The sequence below is a fragment of the Alosa sapidissima genome, chromosome 15 (assembly GCF_018492685.1).
Source record: "Alosa sapidissima isolate fAloSap1 chromosome 15, fAloSap1.pri, whole genome shotgun sequence".
Taxonomy (NCBI): Eukaryota; Metazoa; Chordata; class Actinopteri; order Clupeiformes; family Clupeidae; genus Alosa; species Alosa sapidissima.
The window spans coordinates 29,419,568-29,437,897 of record NC_055971.1 but is presented as its reverse complement, the minus strand read 5'-3'; the positions used below and the strand labels follow the sequence as shown (position 1 = coordinate 29,437,897).

The 18,330-nt window shown below is 42.8% G+C and overlaps 2 protein-coding genes and 1 long non-coding RNA gene across 10 annotated transcripts in view; 2 read left to right on the top strand and 1 right to left on the bottom strand.

Moving 5' to 3' along the window:
• LOC121684102 (adenylate cyclase type 10-like) overlaps positions 1 to 18,330 on the bottom strand; it is a 53,066-nt gene that overhangs the window by 7,025 nt on the left and 27,711 nt on the right. For 5 of the 8 annotated variants that reach the window (XM_042064033.1, XM_042064035.1, XM_042064040.1 and 2 more), the window contains 4 exons: positions 16,212 to 16,329; positions 15,057 to 15,252; positions 13,057 to 13,245; positions 11,443 to 12,144 (listed from right to left, as the gene is read on the bottom strand). In XM_042064033.1, the coding sequence (XP_041919967.1) occupies positions 11,485 to 12,144; positions 13,057 to 13,245; positions 15,057 to 15,252; positions 16,212 to 16,329 (1,163 nt within the window). In that variant the 3' untranslated portion in view covers positions 11,443 to 11,484. Of the gene's footprint in view, positions 1 to 1,675; positions 1,683 to 11,442; positions 12,145 to 13,056; positions 13,246 to 15,056; positions 15,253 to 16,211; positions 16,330 to 18,330 lie in introns of those variants that run through there. The other 3 variants (XM_042064034.1, XM_042064037.1, XM_042064038.1) reach the window with 3 other exon arrangements.
• Positions 384 to 6,019, top strand: LOC121684112. The gene is made up of 3 exons (XR_006023030.1): positions 384 to 476; positions 5,475 to 5,551; positions 5,874 to 6,019. It is a non-coding gene; the product is annotated as an uncharacterized LOC121684112 (long non-coding RNA).
• Positions 6,465 to 9,630, top strand: LOC121684111 (E3 ubiquitin-protein ligase TRIM39-like). Its single transcript, XM_042064053.1, has 5 exons — positions 6,465 to 6,854; positions 7,040 to 7,264; positions 7,430 to 7,446; positions 8,005 to 8,138; positions 8,396 to 9,630. The coding sequence occupies exons 2-5, from the start codon at positions 7,214 to 7,216 to the stop codon at positions 8,890 to 8,892; spliced, it is 699 nt and encodes a 232-aa protein (XP_041919987.1). The 5' UTR covers positions 6,465 to 6,854; positions 7,040 to 7,213; the 3' UTR covers positions 8,893 to 9,630.

Sequence of the window (18,330 nt, the reverse complement as noted above, 5' to 3'; positions counted from 1 at the left end):
GCGATACCATAGACTTAAAGGTGCCATGTGTAATATCCGCCAAAAAATCAATTCATACTCCACATTCCATAAAAGATGGAGGCAGTATACCTCCAGAAAGTGAGTTGGTCTACCCTAGAGTAACAACCGAGAAACGTGTATTGCAGTTTGGCTGGCAGTTATGTTGCCCGCATACCGCCTCCCATGGCCGAAGCTGGTATTATGACACCTGTCGGGCTGTGGCTAGTAATTTAGCATGCTAATTCTGGTTGATATCTCTGCAGCACTATACCTTGCCATTTTTTTAATGACATCATCACCCTTATTTCTTCTCATTCTTTTGATGCGTGTAGCTCATCTTTTGGATATTTTTACCTCAATTCTTACACATGGCACCTTTAATAGTGCAAACATTTACTGAGAAATTTTCTGGGAAGGTTGTGGTTAACATCTTAAAGAAGATGAATCTCAATCAGATGGCCAGCGACCTGCAGGAGGTAAGAATCCACTCTGACATGTTACTTTGTTACTTGTTGATGGATTGTAAAAGATAGATAGATACAAGGCCACAGCCAAGTGTGTATGTGTGTGTGTGTGTGTGGGAGGAGGGGGGCATATTCTATTAATGGAATTGATTAGGGATGAATAAATTACAACCATAACATTAATGATATGAACAAAAACCATGCATTGCAGGGAAATAATTCCAGATATTTTCAAAGTCAAAGTCAAAGTCAGCTTTATTGACAATTTCTTCACATGTTCCAGACATACAAAGAGATCAAAATTACATTTCTCACTATCCCACGGTGAAGACAAGACATTTTACCAATTTAACCCTCTAGGCGCCACAGGCGACTATAGTCGACAAGATGCGGCACTGAATAAAACGGCCGATTTAGTCAAATAGGGTGTCATATTTCGTTCGACTTCCACTCCACTAGATGGCAGACATGTCATACGTCATCCCCGAGTCGAAAAAAGGACACGCTTTAAACAAAACTTTCTAGCTACAGCGCATTGAATCAGTGCATGAAATACCGGAGCTAGTGTGCGTGTGAGCCACTTTGTCAGAGCGATATTGTCAACGTCAACGAGTATTTGCATTAGATTATCGTCTAATGGCATCAAAAAAGTTTACCTGAAATGAAGTGTTGGGTCTTCTATTCGCGGACCCTGATTCTGAAGGGGAATATCTGCCTTCAGAAAATGACGGTGATTCGTTTAGTGAGGCTTCAGATGCGTCCCTGCCTTGCAATGATGCAGCTGGACAAAGTGAGAGTTTACTCCATAGTTTAGGTTACACCAAGCACAAACGTTGAATCGTTTGCCCAATGTCACTGGTGGGAATAATGTTTCACGGGTTCGGAGTGTTCATCGGGAAGTTAGCAGGGTGTTAGTGGTGTGGCGAACGAGGCTGGAGGTAGCCTAATATCCATAGCGCTAGCTTCTGTCTTCTGAACGTGTGCCTCTCCACAATCGCTGCGACAGTAACGTGGTGGAGCCTTTGTCTAATGCCACTGGGTATGTTAGACGAGGTCGAAGTGCTCATAGGACAGTTAGGGGGGAACGTAGTGGCAGTGTGGGGAGTCGCAATGAGAATGACAGTAGGCCTAGTCCGAGCTGCACAAATTCTCTCCACTCGGCCCGCGCGAGGCAGATCTGGCCATGCTGCTCGCATGGTGGAGGTGGTGACACGCTCTCTCCCTCTCCCACACACACACACACACACACACACACATTAGGTCATGCATAGTCTATCACAAGATGATGGGAATGCCGGCCCTGTATGGATAGGGATAGGGAGTCATTATCTCTACAGCAAAAGGCCTGCTACATAAAAAAAAAAAAAGTCAGCCATTTAGTAATGATTTACACTGTTGATTTGCTATCTACTTCCCTGATCATTTAGGACATACAGTACACTATGTGTTCCTTTTTGTGTGTTCATGTCCTTGTGATGTGTGTGTCTTTGTCAGCTAAGAAAAAAAAAAAAAAAAAACATCAACAAAAAGAAAAAAAATACTAACATTGTCTCTTGTCTTGTCTCGTCATCTCACTCCTGATCTGTGCCTTGCCATGGCAAATGAGCTTTTGAACTAAACAGGTCTTGTCTACTTGTGTTTGTGTGTCATCTGAATAATATATATGTGGCCCATACATGGAATCAGAGTGCCTACTGTATGTAGTAAATGGAAAATCTCTACAGCAAAAGGCCAGTCTACCGCTACATGCATTTGGTTTGTTTCTGCCATTTATTAGTAATGATTTACACAGTTTGTTCACTACTTACTATTTACCTGAGCATTCAGTATTGTGCAATATAGCATACAGAAGGTGAGGGACATTTTGGGGGGAAAGAAGTGGTGCATTTTATCATTCAAACATGCGACTTTTCATGAAAATTCTATAATCCAAGATGGCCGCCACCATATGACGTCATAATATGCAAATTAGATATAAACATTTAATCTCTACATAAACTTTGGGTCATCCTTAAGTCCACAGACAAACATAACATTCAAGTAAACAAAAAAGTAAGTAAATAAGTAAATAAGAGGGCACATATAATGAAAAAAAAAAGAGCAGCAAAATTTGGTTGAAATTGTGCATAGACAGTCAATAAAATACTAGTGCAAAGTCAGACCAATAAAAGGCTGGGGTAGTTCTGTTTGACCTAAGTAAGAAAGAAAGTGGCATAGTGGTGCAAGTTATGTAAGAGCAGCAGAAGTGTTGTGTTTTCAGGACAACAACAACAAGTTGCAAAGTGTACAAGTGTGCAAGTGGAGTAGTGCAGTGCATATTTTGGCCAAACTTTAGGAAGTTGTGTTGCATGCTCAAGTTTTTGATACAACTATAGTTGTTTCAAAAAACTTGGGCATGCAACATTTTCATGTTTGCTCTGCGTTCTTCTAATTTTGTATGTTTGGATAGGGCTATTTCTTCCCTGTTTTATTTGTGGGCAGGTTACTTTCAGTCAGTCTCTTACAGACTGTGATCTATACAGGCTGGGTAAAGTAAAGTGTCAATACATGAGGCAGTGTATGTGTTGGCTAGGGGTGGGCGATATCGTCTGCGATAATATCGTGATTGTTGTTTTAACGATGTGCAAATTGACATTATCGAGTATTTAAATTACTTATGGGGAAAAAACACTCAAAATCACGCACTGAAGAGTCTCATACATTCCCAGGAGGTACAGTAGGCTATGCAGGAGAAGTGCAGCAGAGCAAGTGTCACATGATCACTAGTGGGTCACAACGTTGTCCCACGCAGCCTAGTGTTTATTTTGTGCAGTGAGAGTAGCCTACTTGGGATTTTATGCAGCTACTTCTGTTCAAGTAGCATTGATGAGACAGTCACGTTTTTTCCTACACGGTATTATATGGAGAGAAAACATTAGCCTTTGAGTATTTTAATAGTCAGTTGTAAACAAATAACTATTCTCATGTAACTCTTTTGTAAATGGACTGAAGTTCGCTCTAAATATCTGTTTACCGATTATGCTAACCGTTAGCATCTCCATGGGATTTCTCATATACATTAGCCATAAGCTAACGCATTAGTTTCTATTTTGTAACTTGGAATGCTAGCCTACGCGATTGCTCTAAAACAAAACATAGAAGGAAATAACTGAGATGTAGGCTACTCTGTTGGTCTGCTCTTAGTTTTACAGTGAATCCTATGTAAAGGTTTGAAAGGAACTTCAGCTTCAGACTTTCTCTTGGGAAACTGTTAGGCCCATTCCTCTTCTCTAATGTAGCTGGCTAGACCGGTCATTGCCACACACACAAGTGGGGGCAGAATTGGAAATGTGTCATAGAGTGACTGGTTGATTTGGTTAAAAAGTCACAGGTTAGGTTATTGGTTATTATTGTAATGATGCTATTCATAAATAATGAGCTGTAAAGTAACTCAGACTTTAACAAAAACAATTTTTTAAAGGATATCGACTAATTATCGTTATCGTCAAAATCACAAAAAATATCGAGATATTATTTTTTTGTCCATATCGCCCACCCCTAGTGTTGGCAGCAATAAGTTTAGTTATTCTTTGACAAATAAATTATTTCCCGCAGTGCACAAATTTGAAATGTTCCACTGCGTTCAGTACTACGGAACCCTAGAGGGTCATTGCAAGAAAACGTGCGCTCATTTTACTAAATTGTGTGCACATTTTACTAGATCATGTGCACGTTTTACTAAACCGTGCGCACATTTCACTAAATTGTGCATTATTTTTTTCAGAGAAGATAGTGACGGCAGTTGTGATTTAGTGCAATTAGACCATTTTTTGTGAGATGTAGACATATACAATGATTCAATGTCTCTATCAACTAGTTTGCAAAAAGTGTCAATAGCCGCATTAGCCTACTCACTGGTGCGTGAAAGTACTTTTGGGTTTAAACCCAGATTTAAGTAGTATATACTCTTTTGATCCCGTGAGGGATTTGCATGTAGCTTCCAGACTAGCGCAGTTGCGTGACACTTTTCTGAGGCCAATCACTCAGTGTTAACACCATTATGGTGACTAGGGACTTGAATTATAGTTTCAAATCCCATTGAATATTCCATGTCTGCATTCTTGTTAGTTTATAACATTATTATTTTGTTGTTTCTTTTTCATTATTTCCATTCCAATATGCTTTTTTATTTTATATTTCACATTATCTATGTATGCTGTATGTCAACCACCTATTAGGTGGACAGTGCCGTTTAAGAGAATGCCAACCGCACTTCAACCAAACTAGGCTAGTTGATTGGCAGATCTAGCGTCAACTAGAGGCGGTCTATTTAAGGGCGTTTTCTTCTCTTAGATTGTTTGCACTGATGATTGTCTGATTGGGACCGAAAATGTTTTGCACTTTGGTAGCATTTTGTACTTTTCATCACTTGGATTAAATGCAATGTTGCATCGGCAACATTGGTGAGCGAGTTCTCTCTTGACTGAAGGACAAATTTGCAAGATGAAATTACAAAACAATTGAGAACTTTTTTTCTATTTTACCACGTTGGGTGTGAAAGTCCAGCTTCAGAAAGTCCGGCTCACATTTTTGTTCCAACCATTCACTTAATCAGCTGATTCTAATTAGCACAACTCTTAAGCCAGGTCAGAGCCATAGAAAAAGAGAGTTGCGACACTCTTTGATGTCGCCGCCACGCGGTCACGTGGTTCACGTACCCTTCATCAGTTCCAAACAGCCCTCTGCGTGTCGTGTTCTTTCAATGGGATAGACAGCAGCAGGTGCGTTATTGAACAGGAAACATTAGAACAAATCAACCACGAGTGTTATTATGTGTTAGCATTCTTACATTATAGTGTCCATTAGGTATAATTGGTCTGCAAACATCAATCTAAAATATGTTCTAACATTGAATGTTTTTTTCCTTGCTGGACATTAGGAGTTCTTGGGTTCCTACATTTGCCTGTATCACGCCACATATACTTTACTTACATTGTCAAAATGTTTTGTATCCTGTTTGTGTGGATCCAGTGTCCTTTCCAGTTTGTTTGGTGAGATGAAGATGAAGGTGCCCCCCCCCCTAAATCTACCACACAGCTTTGATCATTGTAAGACTAGCCATAAACGTCTATCAAATAAATATATATATATATATAAATACCAATCAGTAGCCTAACACCTTCAATGTTGATCTTAAAGTTTGATCAATGCATTAAATCTGTTCGAAATAGCATAAGGGTGGTCACCACACAGCCTTGGTAATATTTTAAGACTAAGCCATAAACATCTGTCAAAAATACATAAACAAATAAGTAAATGTGAAAGGTTTGATCAATTCTGCAAAATAAGACACCCACTGGTTCAATAACACACTTGTAACTCAATAAGCAATCAACTGTTTCAATTAAACACTTGTAACTTATATTTCAGCCAGCTGGTGAGACCACAGCATGAAAAGGATGACTGATACATGTCAGGTTTTCAATAGATTTTTTTCAAGAAGTTTTCAATGTGTGTTTACAACAAGGAACAGGAACAAATGCAAAAAAGACTGGGAGGAAGGTATGGTGACACTGCAACATAAAAAATAAAAATATTTCAGTTTCCAAAGTCTGAACCACAACTGTGTGTGAACTACTACACAAAAGACACAATGTGGAAGGGATGGGTAGCTCTCCATATACTCTGTACACCTATAAGAGGGACATGGGAAGGAGGATGCAACACATTTGGCTGGAGTGAGTGTTATGAGAGGTGTGGAAGATGCTGGATCAACACACCTCCCTTTATCTAAGGACACTCGGTGTATTCTTGGGACAACAAATTCACACATGCCACACATCAAGTCATTAGCAGAAACCTAAGCAAGAGGCCAGCAAGTTTTACATACCCATACACAGCAACAAATTACTTGACAAATTACTTGGCAGACAAAGCAATCAAAATTATTACATCAAGAACACGAAATGCAAAACTCGATCATCAGTTGAAGCAAAAACTCTACTATATGAAATGCTACTATACACACACCACTGTCCCACGACCACGCTTGTGCCACACAACTTGGATCATATGCAGTATAATGTGTCAGATTCTCCTCTGAAGTGCAGTAAGGTAGACCAAAACGAGGCAATGGGGTACACTAATTATATCTTTAATGAGTTCTCGCCACTTATTGGTGAATGCATAGAACACAACAATACTGGTTTGGGTACCCCATGGCCTCGTTTTGGTTTACAATGACCGCCGTGTGAATAAGGTAAATAGAGACACCCCAGTGAAATGACTCTGCAATAAAGTATGCAATCATTACAGAAGGTGATAGAGGTCAGACTGCAGCCCATGCTGGAGAAGCAGAAGGCTTTTGAAGAACAGAGACTCATCTATGAACAAACAGAAGATAAAATTAGGGTGAGATATAGATCAGACTATTAAGATGTAGCATTGTCAACGACAAATAATGTCATTTAGCTTGTATGTTATAGAATCTTATGTGATATGCATTTGTATTATACATATAATAGTACTATATTTTAGATGTAACTGACATCTCATCATGTATACAATTCAGATTTGTTACATGTTGTTTTATTTAGACTCAGGCCAGTACACAGTGAAGCGGATCAACAAAGGATATAAGAAGTTTGACCAGTTTCTACAAGATGAAGTGACAGCCAAAATAGCTGCACTGAGGGTGGAAGAGGAGCAGAAGAGTCAGATGATGGAGAAGATTGAGGAGATGAACAGAGAGATCTCATCTCTTTGACAAAATGAGAGCCATGGCAGAAAATATAAGAACTGATGATGTCACATCCCTGCATGTAAGAACATGTTTTCTTTTTGATGATAAACATCATTTCATATTTAGATATGATCATTGATTGTAGTAACATTAATGATGGTATTTGCATTCACATATTAATCTATTTTGATTATACTGTTTAGGGAGAGTAATTATGATCTAATCTCTCTTTATTTTTTCACAGAATAGCACAGCGGAAAGGTGAGTGATCTACAGGTTTTCAACGGCCATGTAAATCCTGGAAAAGTCCTACCTTTTCAACCCTTAAACAGACGAGTAAAATCATTTTCCATTTTCCTAGCCTTTTCTATTGCCAGTTCATTCTTAATTTAAAGCCAGTTCATTCGGCCCCCTGCCGAATAAGTGGTTATGATTGATTCCTGGATATTTAGTGATTCAGAAACAAGTGTGACTAATCTGAACAAGACTTAGTCTAATCTAAAACTAATCTGCAGAGCAAATTCAAATGAGTTTGCGGATTCATCAGGGTTCATCCAGGATATCAATTGCTGAACCATTCAGTACACCATTCATTGATGCCAGGCTATTCAGTACACCATTCATTGATGCCAGGCCATTCATTGAATTTTCTGGATGTCATGAAACTCCTCCTACATAGAATGAAATGAATGATGTACCATAATGAATATATATAATATTGAAATGTTATGTCAATGTCATTAAAAAAAATGTTATGTTAATGTCATTAAAAAAGTGGGATATTCTTGGATCTGCCTCTTGTCTGTCTCCTCTCTGTAGTTCTGAACCCGCACCCACAGCAGCACCAACACCCCAGTGCACACAGCAGGATCTAGAGACGGTTCAGATCAATGTGGCAAAACACCTGGACAACCAGGAGGGCACACTCGTGAAGAAAATGATCCAAAAGATTGGTCAGTATAATAAACACAGACAGACACACACACAGTGTTCTGTTCCTCTTTTTCAGTATGTATGGTAAAGGTCTAACGGAACTGTAGTAAACTCAGACATGCAGACTGAGGGAGACATACAGATACATATACCACAATTATTACCATATTTATTATTTTCTGATTCTATTGGTATCTGGTTTCGATTTCATTTCAGTGTGAAACTGCTGAATTTTCTGCACATGCTCGTGTGTGTGTGTGTGTTATTTTATCTGCAGCTCCTGTGGCTCTGGATCCCAACACTGCACACCCAGATCTCATCCTGTCGGAAAATCTGACCAGGATGACATATGTTAAAAATAACCCAAAGAGATTTGATAAGTACTGTACGGCAGTGCCCTGGGCTCTGTGGGCTTTAACTCAGGGACCCACAGCTGGGATGTGGAGGTTGGAGAGAACTCAATGTGAGTGTGATGACAGAGGGTGTCTTGAGAGGAAGGGAGACTACAGCTTCAGGAGTGGACGGTGGTGTGTGTTGTATGATGGTGCTGTATACGGAGCATGTGCTCCTCCTCATGCCCCCACTCTCCTCACAATGAAGCAGAAACTCCAGAGGATCAGAGTGCAGCTGGACTGGGACAGAGGAAAGGTGTTATTCTCTGACCCTGATAATAACACACACCTATACACTTTCACACACACTTTTACTGAGAGAGTGTTTCCATACTTCAATACTGACCGCACTCTAAGGATCCTACCAGTGAGTCCTCAGTAACAGCAGAGCGGCACAGTTCTGCTTTGGGCACCCAAATTGCCAGCAGCGGCACTGATTACAGATACAGATAATGGTGACACTGTGCACCCCTAGTACAGACACACACACACAGATATAGATACAGATAATGGTGACACTGCACCCCTAGTACACACACACACACACACACACACAGATACAGTTACAGATAATGGTGACACTGGGCACCCCTACAGACACACACACACACACAGAGAGAAAGAAACAGTTACAGATAATGGTAACCAGGGTTCTAAATTAACACCCGCCAAATGCGGGTTAAAATTAATTTTGGCGGGTGTTAATAAAAACTTACTAGCCAGTTTGGCTGGTGATGCATGAGGCATTACGTGCTCTCGGTCATATATTCCCCCTGGCAGTAGGCCTACTTCCAACATTTCCCATGACCACTGTGCCGTAATGCTACGTGATACGCCCATTGACTGGGAACTACCAAGGAACGACACAAGTGCGACTGCCTAGGGGCAGTAGTTCAACCGACCAAACTTTGCGTCCTTGTTTGCGATTGAGATTTCAAACTACCCTTTCTAGAAACACCAAATCCAAGAACGATGGAGCGAACTACCAAGGTTGCGACGCAAGTTAGCAAACGACACTTTCTAGAAACGAGCCCCTGGGCAGTTGCACTTGTGTCGTTCCTTGGTAGTTCCAGTTGGTGTCCGGAGCGCCTAACAAAAAATCACAACCGCCTAACCAAAAATTACAAAGTGGATGTTTATCTCGTGACTCAATGATTGATCTATCCTGTAGCTTCATTTTCATTAAGAGACAGACTCCCCTACTTGTCTCATTCTTGCTATTTATGTTAATTCGAGTATGCCTTACTTTTTGATAGACTCTTAAAATCAGCACATTGATAAATGGTGTAGTGGCTAAAGCAGGTGACTTGTCCCAGCATTGTAGGTTCGATTTTCTTATGAAGTGAGATTGTCCTCTTGGTTCTGGCTACCTGTAGGTGAACTAGTGTGGCTAGATTCAATTGTTTTTGACTGATGTCTTGTACCTATTGGTCTCTCGATGTAGAGTAACTATATACATAAATATGTATGGTCAAAACCTATTGTGTCTCGTAGGCCTACTCTTACTCAGAGGTGAAAAGGAGAGATAGGATGCAAGCTCCGGCCAAGTCCACAGAGCACCGACTCAGCCACGAGACAGTTAATGAAATTTGCGATGAGGCATTGGTTGAACTGACAGCTGAATATGATGATGTACAATTAGGCTAGAGGTAGTGGAATTGATGGAGACCTCTGCTGAGTGTCTGAACAGACTAAAAGAGATAGCCCTGAAGCCAAATCCCCTCTCCACTCCAGAGTACATTGACATGCTCATTGAGCGAGAGAAAGCTGAGGCCATACCAGGCTGGGGTGAACAAGTTAAGTCCCTGATGGCCATCAAACAAAAGGCAGAGTGCATAGCCAAATTAGAGAAAGGTGAGGAACTCCTTCCAAATTCACAGTGATCAGAAATCTTATCAAAACTTAGATAAAATCAAGACCAGCCCAATCCAAGAACACAAGACGAGGTCACTCCATTCTGACATAAAGAAACAAGCAGGATGTTGAGAGACAGACAATTACGACAGAAAGCTTAAACATAAATGTGTAGCAGATGCTGTAGAAACAGCTCCTGCGTGACCGAGCTGTATACATTGTCTCCGCTTGCTTCAGGGATATCAGCTTCATTCTTATTTTTCCCTACGTTTAATTGTTTTAATGATTCCTGATAATGGACAGGTATGTATTCTATTTTCCAGTGAAGTTTCCATATATATACATACATTTAATTTTGCCTCCAGTGGGCCTGTCTGTTATAGGGTATAAAAGAGTATTTTTATTAATGTTAGAAATGTTGACTGTTTCTATTGATGTTCAGTTTCAAGACAGCCTCTGTTGTAATTAAATCTTGAATGTAAATCAGTTCAGTTTAACCCTGTGTGTACAATGTGTCCATTAGTATGCTCTGCAGTACACAAAAGATATAGGGGAGACATTTTCTTTCTTTCTTTCTTGTACCTTTTCCATTTTTTCAATTATTTCTCAATCAGTAGTGTTAGTATATGCTTGTTCTGTTCTGTGTGAACAAAGTTTGACTGATTTAAAAATAATAAAGTTATATTATGTATTAGTGTGGCTTCCTTCACCTTCAAAAACAAATTATGAAAGAGTGCTAAATAATCAAGGCAAATATCAAACATATTTGTACTAGAGATGATCATACATGTAAGATCAACTATTTTTGGTCATGTATACAAGCTTGTTCTGCTTTTAATACCACAGGAAGCAAATGGGAGAGAGATGGGGTGGGGTCGGGAAATTACCTGGGCTGAAGATTGAACAGGTAGTTTTGAGAATTTCAATTCTGATCTGAAAACTGTACCAAATCGACTGAGAAAAACTGTAACATGACTGTGTGTACAAGTGGAGAAATCAGGTCAGTCATTATACAGTCTTTTGAATGAGGTCATCTGTACCAGCAACAGAAGAAAGAAATGACACCTAGAGACACAGCTATTGAAGCAACATGTGTATTTAAAGCCATTCACTCGGACTCCTAGACACTAGGACTCCTAGATGTCTGATTGGTTGTGGGAGTCGCAGAGGTTATGCCTCGCTGGAGCCCTGTCTCCGAGTCTTCCACAGAGGTCAAAAGGGTCTGCACCTGTGTCTCGGGGGTTTCCCTGGAGGTCTCTGAGCCGTTTGCCTGCTGCACCCTCGTCTTGGAATCTCTCGTGGAGGTCTCGGAGCCGTTTGCCTGCTGCACCCTCGTCTTGGAATCTCTCGTGGAGGTCTCGGAGCCGTTTGCCCGCTGCACCCTCGTCTTGGAATCTCTCGTGGAGGTCTCGGAGCCGTTTGCCCGCTGCACCCTCGTCTTGGAATCTCTCGTGGAAGTCTGTGAGGTGTTTTCTCGCTTGACCCGTGTGTCAGAAATTCTTGTGGAGGTATCTGAGCCTTTCGCCGGTTGCACGTGCGTCTCGGAGTCCCTCGTGTCCCTGTGCGGCTCCTCCTCCGTCACGGTGAATGGCTGGAGCACAGCGGACACCTTGGCGGTCAAGCGCCGTCTGGGCACGGTCAGCACGTAGCGATGCTCCAGGAGCTCGTCCGGCGACGGCGGGTACAACTCGTCCCACATGGGCATGGTCAGTGTGGCGATGAGCCAGGAGGCCTGGAACTTCTTCTGTTGGTCCTGCCGAAACTGGGCCTCCCAGGCAGCCTGGAGGAAGAAGAACATCACTGTTCACAACACAACGTCCTGGTGCTGTAAAAGGACTCCCAATTCACAGTGTGACATTTGGGTGCGGTGATGTGTGTGTAATGACACGTGTCTGGCTGTGCTCCAATACTTACAATGCCTAATATGAGTGCACAAGTGCATCATACATCCTACTGTGTGTGTGTGTGTGTGTGTGCGTGTGTGTGTTTTTGAGTGTGTGTGTGTGCGTATATGCGTGAATGTGTGTGTGCGTATATGCGTGAATGTGTGTGTGTGTGTGTACTTGTTACCTAGCGCATATGGAGTTACATTTGTTCTACTTTTATGAGGAAGCACACAAATTATATTATGAGGAAAAATAAAACTCGAGCACAAAAAAAACTTGCAGGAATCTATGTTGTGCTCCACAAATGGCTTTGCCTGTTAGCTAATATCAATATGTATGTGCAACATCAGTCTTTCTTTTAGTTTCACTGTACGTGCGATCACATAAACTGCTCCTCCGCTCGCTCAGGAGGTCTGTCGCACTCGCTCAACTTCATCTGTGTGCTCGCTCAAAACTGTCGACAGCGTTACGTTTGTTCCACAATCGTCAACCAATCAGAAAATTCAGGGAAGATTAAGAGCTCATTGGCTGCGAGGGTGGCAGAGATCTCCTGAAAGAAAGGGGGCTGATGTTGCACATACATATTGATATTAGCAAACAGGCAAAGCCATTTGTGGAGCACAACATAGATTCCTGTTTGCTCAACTACAGTACGTTTTTTTGTGCTCGGGTTTCATTTTTTATCAAAATATAATTTGTGTGCTCGCTCAAAATATTTTTTTTGTGCTCAAATTGTGCTGCTGCTCGCTCATGAAAGTGGAACAAATGTAACTCCATACGCGTGTGCGTGTGTGAGTACTTGCTACCTGGCTCTGCTGGATCCAGCTCCTCTCCAGCTTGTTGCCCTGCGCGTCGCACAGCAGCAGGGCCCTGTGCAGCAGCTGCGTGGCTGTGCTCCTGTGGCCTGCCAGCTGGTTCATGTAGGCCTGCAGGTGCAGCAGCCGCGGCTGGTACAGCTGGTTGCCTCTGAAGCGCTGTCTGAACTCAGCAAAGCACTACACACCAGCCCAGACGCAGACACAGAGAGAGAGACAGGCAGAAGGAGAGCAAGACAGATAGACGGAGAGGGAGAGACAGAAGGAGAGCAAGACAGATAGACGGAGAGGGAGAGACAGAAGGAGAGCAAGACAGATAGAAGGAGAGGGAGAGACAGAAGGAGAGCAAGACAGGCAGAAGGAGAGGGAGAGACAGGCAGAAGGAGAGCAAGACAGATAGAAGGAGAGGGAGAGACAGAAGGAGAGCAAGACAGGCAGAAGGAGAAAGAGACAGACAAAAAGAGAGGAGGACAGACAGAAGGAGAGAGACAGATAGAAAGAGAGGAGGACAGACAGAAGGAGAGACAGACAGAAGGAGAGAGACAGACAGAAAGAGAGGAGGACAGACAGAAGGAGAGACAGACAGAAGGAGAGAGACAGATAGAAGGAGAGAGACAGACAGAAGGAGAGAGACAGACAGAAAGAGAGGAGGACAGACAGAAGGAGAGACAGACAGAAGGAGAGAGACAGATAGAAGGAGAGAGACAGACAGAAGGAGAGAGACAGACAGAAGTCCATTAAACATGTTATTGATCAATGTCATCATGTGAGTTATGAGATCTTACTGGGGCTCCTCTAACACAACAAACCCCTGAACACAGAAGGAAGAACAGAGAGAAGGAAAGAAGGAAGAACAGAGAGAAGGAAAGAAGGAAGAACAGAGAGAAGGAAAGAAGGAAGAACAGAGAGAAGGAAAGAAGGAAGAAATCAATCAAACAGACAGACAGACAGACAGACAGATACAAATGGGCATTGGCAGGACATTATGATGTTTTTTGCCAAACCCCATAACTACACATTCAGGCAAGTCATTTGCCAGCCATGCAGTCAGAAATAAAAGTTACGTCAAATTAGACCACTGGAGCATTTAGAGCAGCGTGCCTGTACACGCGTTAAGTCTAGTCCTGACTGAAAGACAACTGCAGTGGAGATTCCTGTACACGCGTTAAGTCTAGTCCTGACTAACAGACAACTGCAATGGAGATTCCTGTACACACGTTAAGTCTAGTCCTGACTGAAAGACAACTGCAGTGGAGATTCCCCCAGACAAGCTTGGTCTCCCGCTGGGCTCCAGGCCTGTAGTGTAGTGTGCTATGTGCTGGGCTCCAGGCATGTGTGGGAAACGGGCCTGTAGTGAGTGTGCTATGTGCTGGGCTCCAGGCATGTGTGGGAAACGGGCCTGTAGTGAGTGTGCTATGTGCTGGGCTCCAGGCATGTGTGGGAAACGGGCCTGTAGTGTAGTGTGCTATGTGCTGGGCTCCAGGCATGTGTGGGAAACGGGCCTGTAGTGAGTGTGCTATGTGCTGGGCTCCAGGCATGTGTGGGAAACGGGCCTGTAGTGAGTGTGCTATGTGCTGGGCTCCAGGCATGTGTGGGAAACGGGCCTGTAGTGAGTGTGCTATGTGCTGGGCTCCAGGCATGTGTGGGAAACGGGCCTGTAGTGAGTGTGCTATGTGCTGGGCTCCAGGCATGTGTGGGAAACGGGCCTGTAGTGAGTGTGCTATGTGCTGGGCTCCAGGCATGTGTGGGAAACGGGCCTGTAGTGAGTGTGCTATGTGCTGGGCTCCAGGCATGTGTGGGAAACGGGCCTGTAGTGAGTGTGCTATGTGCTGGGCTCCAGGCATGTGTGGGAAACGGGCCTGTAGTGAGTGTGCTATGTGCTGGGCTCCAGGCATGTGTGGGAAACGGGCCTGTAGTGAGTGTGCTATGTGCTGGGCTCCAGGCATGTGTGGGAAACGGGCCTGTAGTGAGTGTGCTATGTGCTGGGCGACCTTGAGTGCTCTGTGGTAGATGTCCTGGATGTGCGCGTTGTTCTCCAACAGGGCTTTCCTGAACAGCAGCACCCGCAGCTCCAGGAACATGACGTTGCCACCGATGGCCAACAGGCTGGACGGTGCCTCACGGTACACTTTAGTCGCCTTGGTGTAAAATAGACGCGCTTGCGGCCAGTCACCCAGCCTCACGTACCTTGAAACACACACACACATTCATACATGTCCATACACACACACACACACACACACACACACACACACACACATACAGTACAAGCCCACACAAACAAAGCAGAGGGTGACAAAGCACATACTTAGTGTTGTGTGTAAGTGTATGTGTGTGTCATGGAGTGTTTATGGCATGTGTCAGTGAGAGGGTGTTAAGAGTGTGTATGTGTGTATTGTTTTTCGGTCGTCAAACAAACAATCTTCCACTCTCTTGTCTAGGGGAAACACTACAGCTAATACCTGACCAAGTATCTTACCTGGCGAGTATCTTACGTGGCATATCCAGTGTTTCCGATACATTGACTTATTTGTGGCGGCCCACCACAATATCAACATTGACCACCACACAATGATTTTCCAGGTTGTACTAAATTGTGCTTAAATCTGGTTAGCACCATAACCACGCTGCGCTAATTTGATAAAAACTGTTGCATTCAAGTTAATTCTGCAAACCAACCACCACAAATAGAATTCAATTCTGTGGGAAACACTGCATATCCCTGTGTGTGTGTGTGTATTTTGTTACTCTTCCGTGTGTGTATAAGCTATGGTTGAGGCCTACGAAAGTTACCAACTTACTGTACCTTCAGTCCGGGCTGGAGTATTTACCAACTAGTCGTTGTCTCTTCGAGCAAATACTGTACAACCATGTGGTTTTGCTTGCACAGAGTGCAGCCCATAGACTGCGCTTATTTTGCTTGAATTTCCCCTGGGGATCAATAAAGTATCTATCTATCTATCTATCTATCTATCTATCTATCTATCTATTTATCTATCTATCTATCTTATTATGTAACTGTGGAGTCCTTGGACATTGGAGAGAGCGCGAGCGAGTGATGTCAGCTGATGTCCCACATGGATAAGGGTTCATTTAAGCTCAAGAGCTTGTGTGTGTGTATGTGTGTGTGTGTGTGTCTGTCTTACCAGAGACAGACTGCTGAGTACAGAGTGAACATCAGCCCTTGGTCAGCCAGCAGACAGGGGTCAGACTGGGACTCATGCACAAACATCAGGCACTCATCCAGATGTCTGACCAGAAAACCTGAAAACACACACACACAAGTGAGAACAGTACGCAGGCAGACAGAGATAACCAGATAAATAGATGTTTTTATCAGTCATACAAAGCCTTTGACAATCACAAGGTCATATGGCCTAGGCATGGCACATCAATGTAAAGTAGGTAAAGAAAAAGAGCTTTATAAAGATTTTGTAAAGAGACTAAGGGCCCTATCATGACATTCTAAAGCGCATCGTCACTCGTCAAAAGCTTATTCAAATTTAGTAGGATGTCCAGTCCACATTGGGAGTGTTTTCGTTATCAAACGTCGAGCGCATGGCACGACAAGGTGTTCCTAGGTTTCTTAATCAGTCATGGGGGTGTGTTTTGGGCGTAACATCATTTAAACCAATGACAATGACATCTGTCATTCCCTTTAAGGCGCGATGTCAAAGAATGCATCGGTATTTTGACAGTCAACGGTGCATTCAAAGGAGGCTGCTTGCAAGACCGTATGGAATGGTCATTCCACTAAACCATGCTTTACTAAAACCTAGCATAGCCCTCACGCATTTGTACTTGTCTATTATTTGAACTCATTGGCAAAGTGAAACTAACTTCACCATGGTGTCAGTCAACAACAAGACAGTTATATGCAGTTACTGTACTTTCACTATTGACTGACAATGGGTTACCATCGAAAACATAGGCTGGAAAAAGCAACACTTACCCTATTGCTCAAATGACTGAATAAAACAACATTTATCCTGCAGAGGAGTTGCTTATATCTCGTGACAGTGCGTCTTCAGCTGTGCTCCATACGTGTCTCTCGCCTCTCCCCTTATCACTTTTAACCGTCATTACCAGTTTGCAAATGATGAATAACTACTCATCATGAGATGTACAGTATTTTGTAATATCTTTATTCTAATTATGTTTCCCATTGTAATTGTGCAATTTGTAATGCTTTGCATGGAAGTGCGCTGGTGTGCGTTCATGAATGATAGAAGGATGGTGCGTGCACCTGCCAATATGACTGTTGACAATGCCCTCTTAAAATAACATATAAACAACTCGCCATAGACTTCTGACCAGGTGTACAATAGCGATTTTTAGACAATGCGCTAAGCCACTCCCTAAGTTGTTAATTGCCACACCCCTGGGCGCATTGTTTAAAAAATAAACGTGCAAAATAAGGAATTAAACTTTGCGCCGGGTGGAAAATGAGTTTTATGCCATGCGCCAGGGTGCAAAATACAGCCCTAAAGCTTGGAATGGAAATCAACACAAAAAGACAAATGTGCAGCTTCTTAGCCAGACACCTTCAATGTTCATTCGGTTTACTGTGGATCTATGTTAACATGACTCTCACCAGATGAATTTCGTTCCGCTTAGCTCCGCCTAGCTTCACTCACATCCATCTGGGACCTCTTCCATTGAGAGTGATTTCAGCACCAGATTTTATGGTACAGCCAATCAGGACGCAAGGCGGGAGTTTCATAGATGTGACATAGCGTAGAAGCGACTGTGAGACTGTTCTCAGCGTCACGGGTTGGCTTCGATGTGAGTGGTTGAAGTAGCACGTCAATAGATGACGGACAAGTGGCTTATTCAATCATATGCAAGCATTTTTTGATTAGGCCCAGCCTTCTGAAGCAACACTCCAATGGATTGGTCCCAGATGGATGAGTGGAGCTAGGCGGAACGAAATTCATCTGGCGAGAGTCAGGTTAGATCTATGTAAGGATCTATTGAGAATACTTTCAGAGTGAAGGTCTTTAAACTAACAGCAAACCTTGAGCATACAGAGTGTACAGTTGAACTAAGTTCTAAAACCTCAGTTTCAAGAAAAGGCTGGAGTGTGAAACAAGAGTGTGACTGTTTTGTGGGAATATGGTCAGTGTAAGTCATTCAGTTGAGGCAGCCTGTACTGCATTTAAGCATTCAATGGCAAGAGCTTGGAAGACATTTTCACTTTTTAACATTAAAGGATTACTAGCAACAGTGTGTCACGGATGGAAATTAGCACCAGGCACCAGTGAA

Coding starts and splice junctions, on each gene's coding strand:
- LOC121684111 (XM_042064053.1), top strand. CDS start 7,214: ATGAGAGCCATGGCAGAAAATATAAGAACTGATGATGTCACATCCCTG. Junction 8,139..8,395: donor GAAAATGATCCAAAAGATTG/GTCAGTATAATA, acceptor TTTTATCTGCAG/CTCCTGTGGCTCTGGATCCC.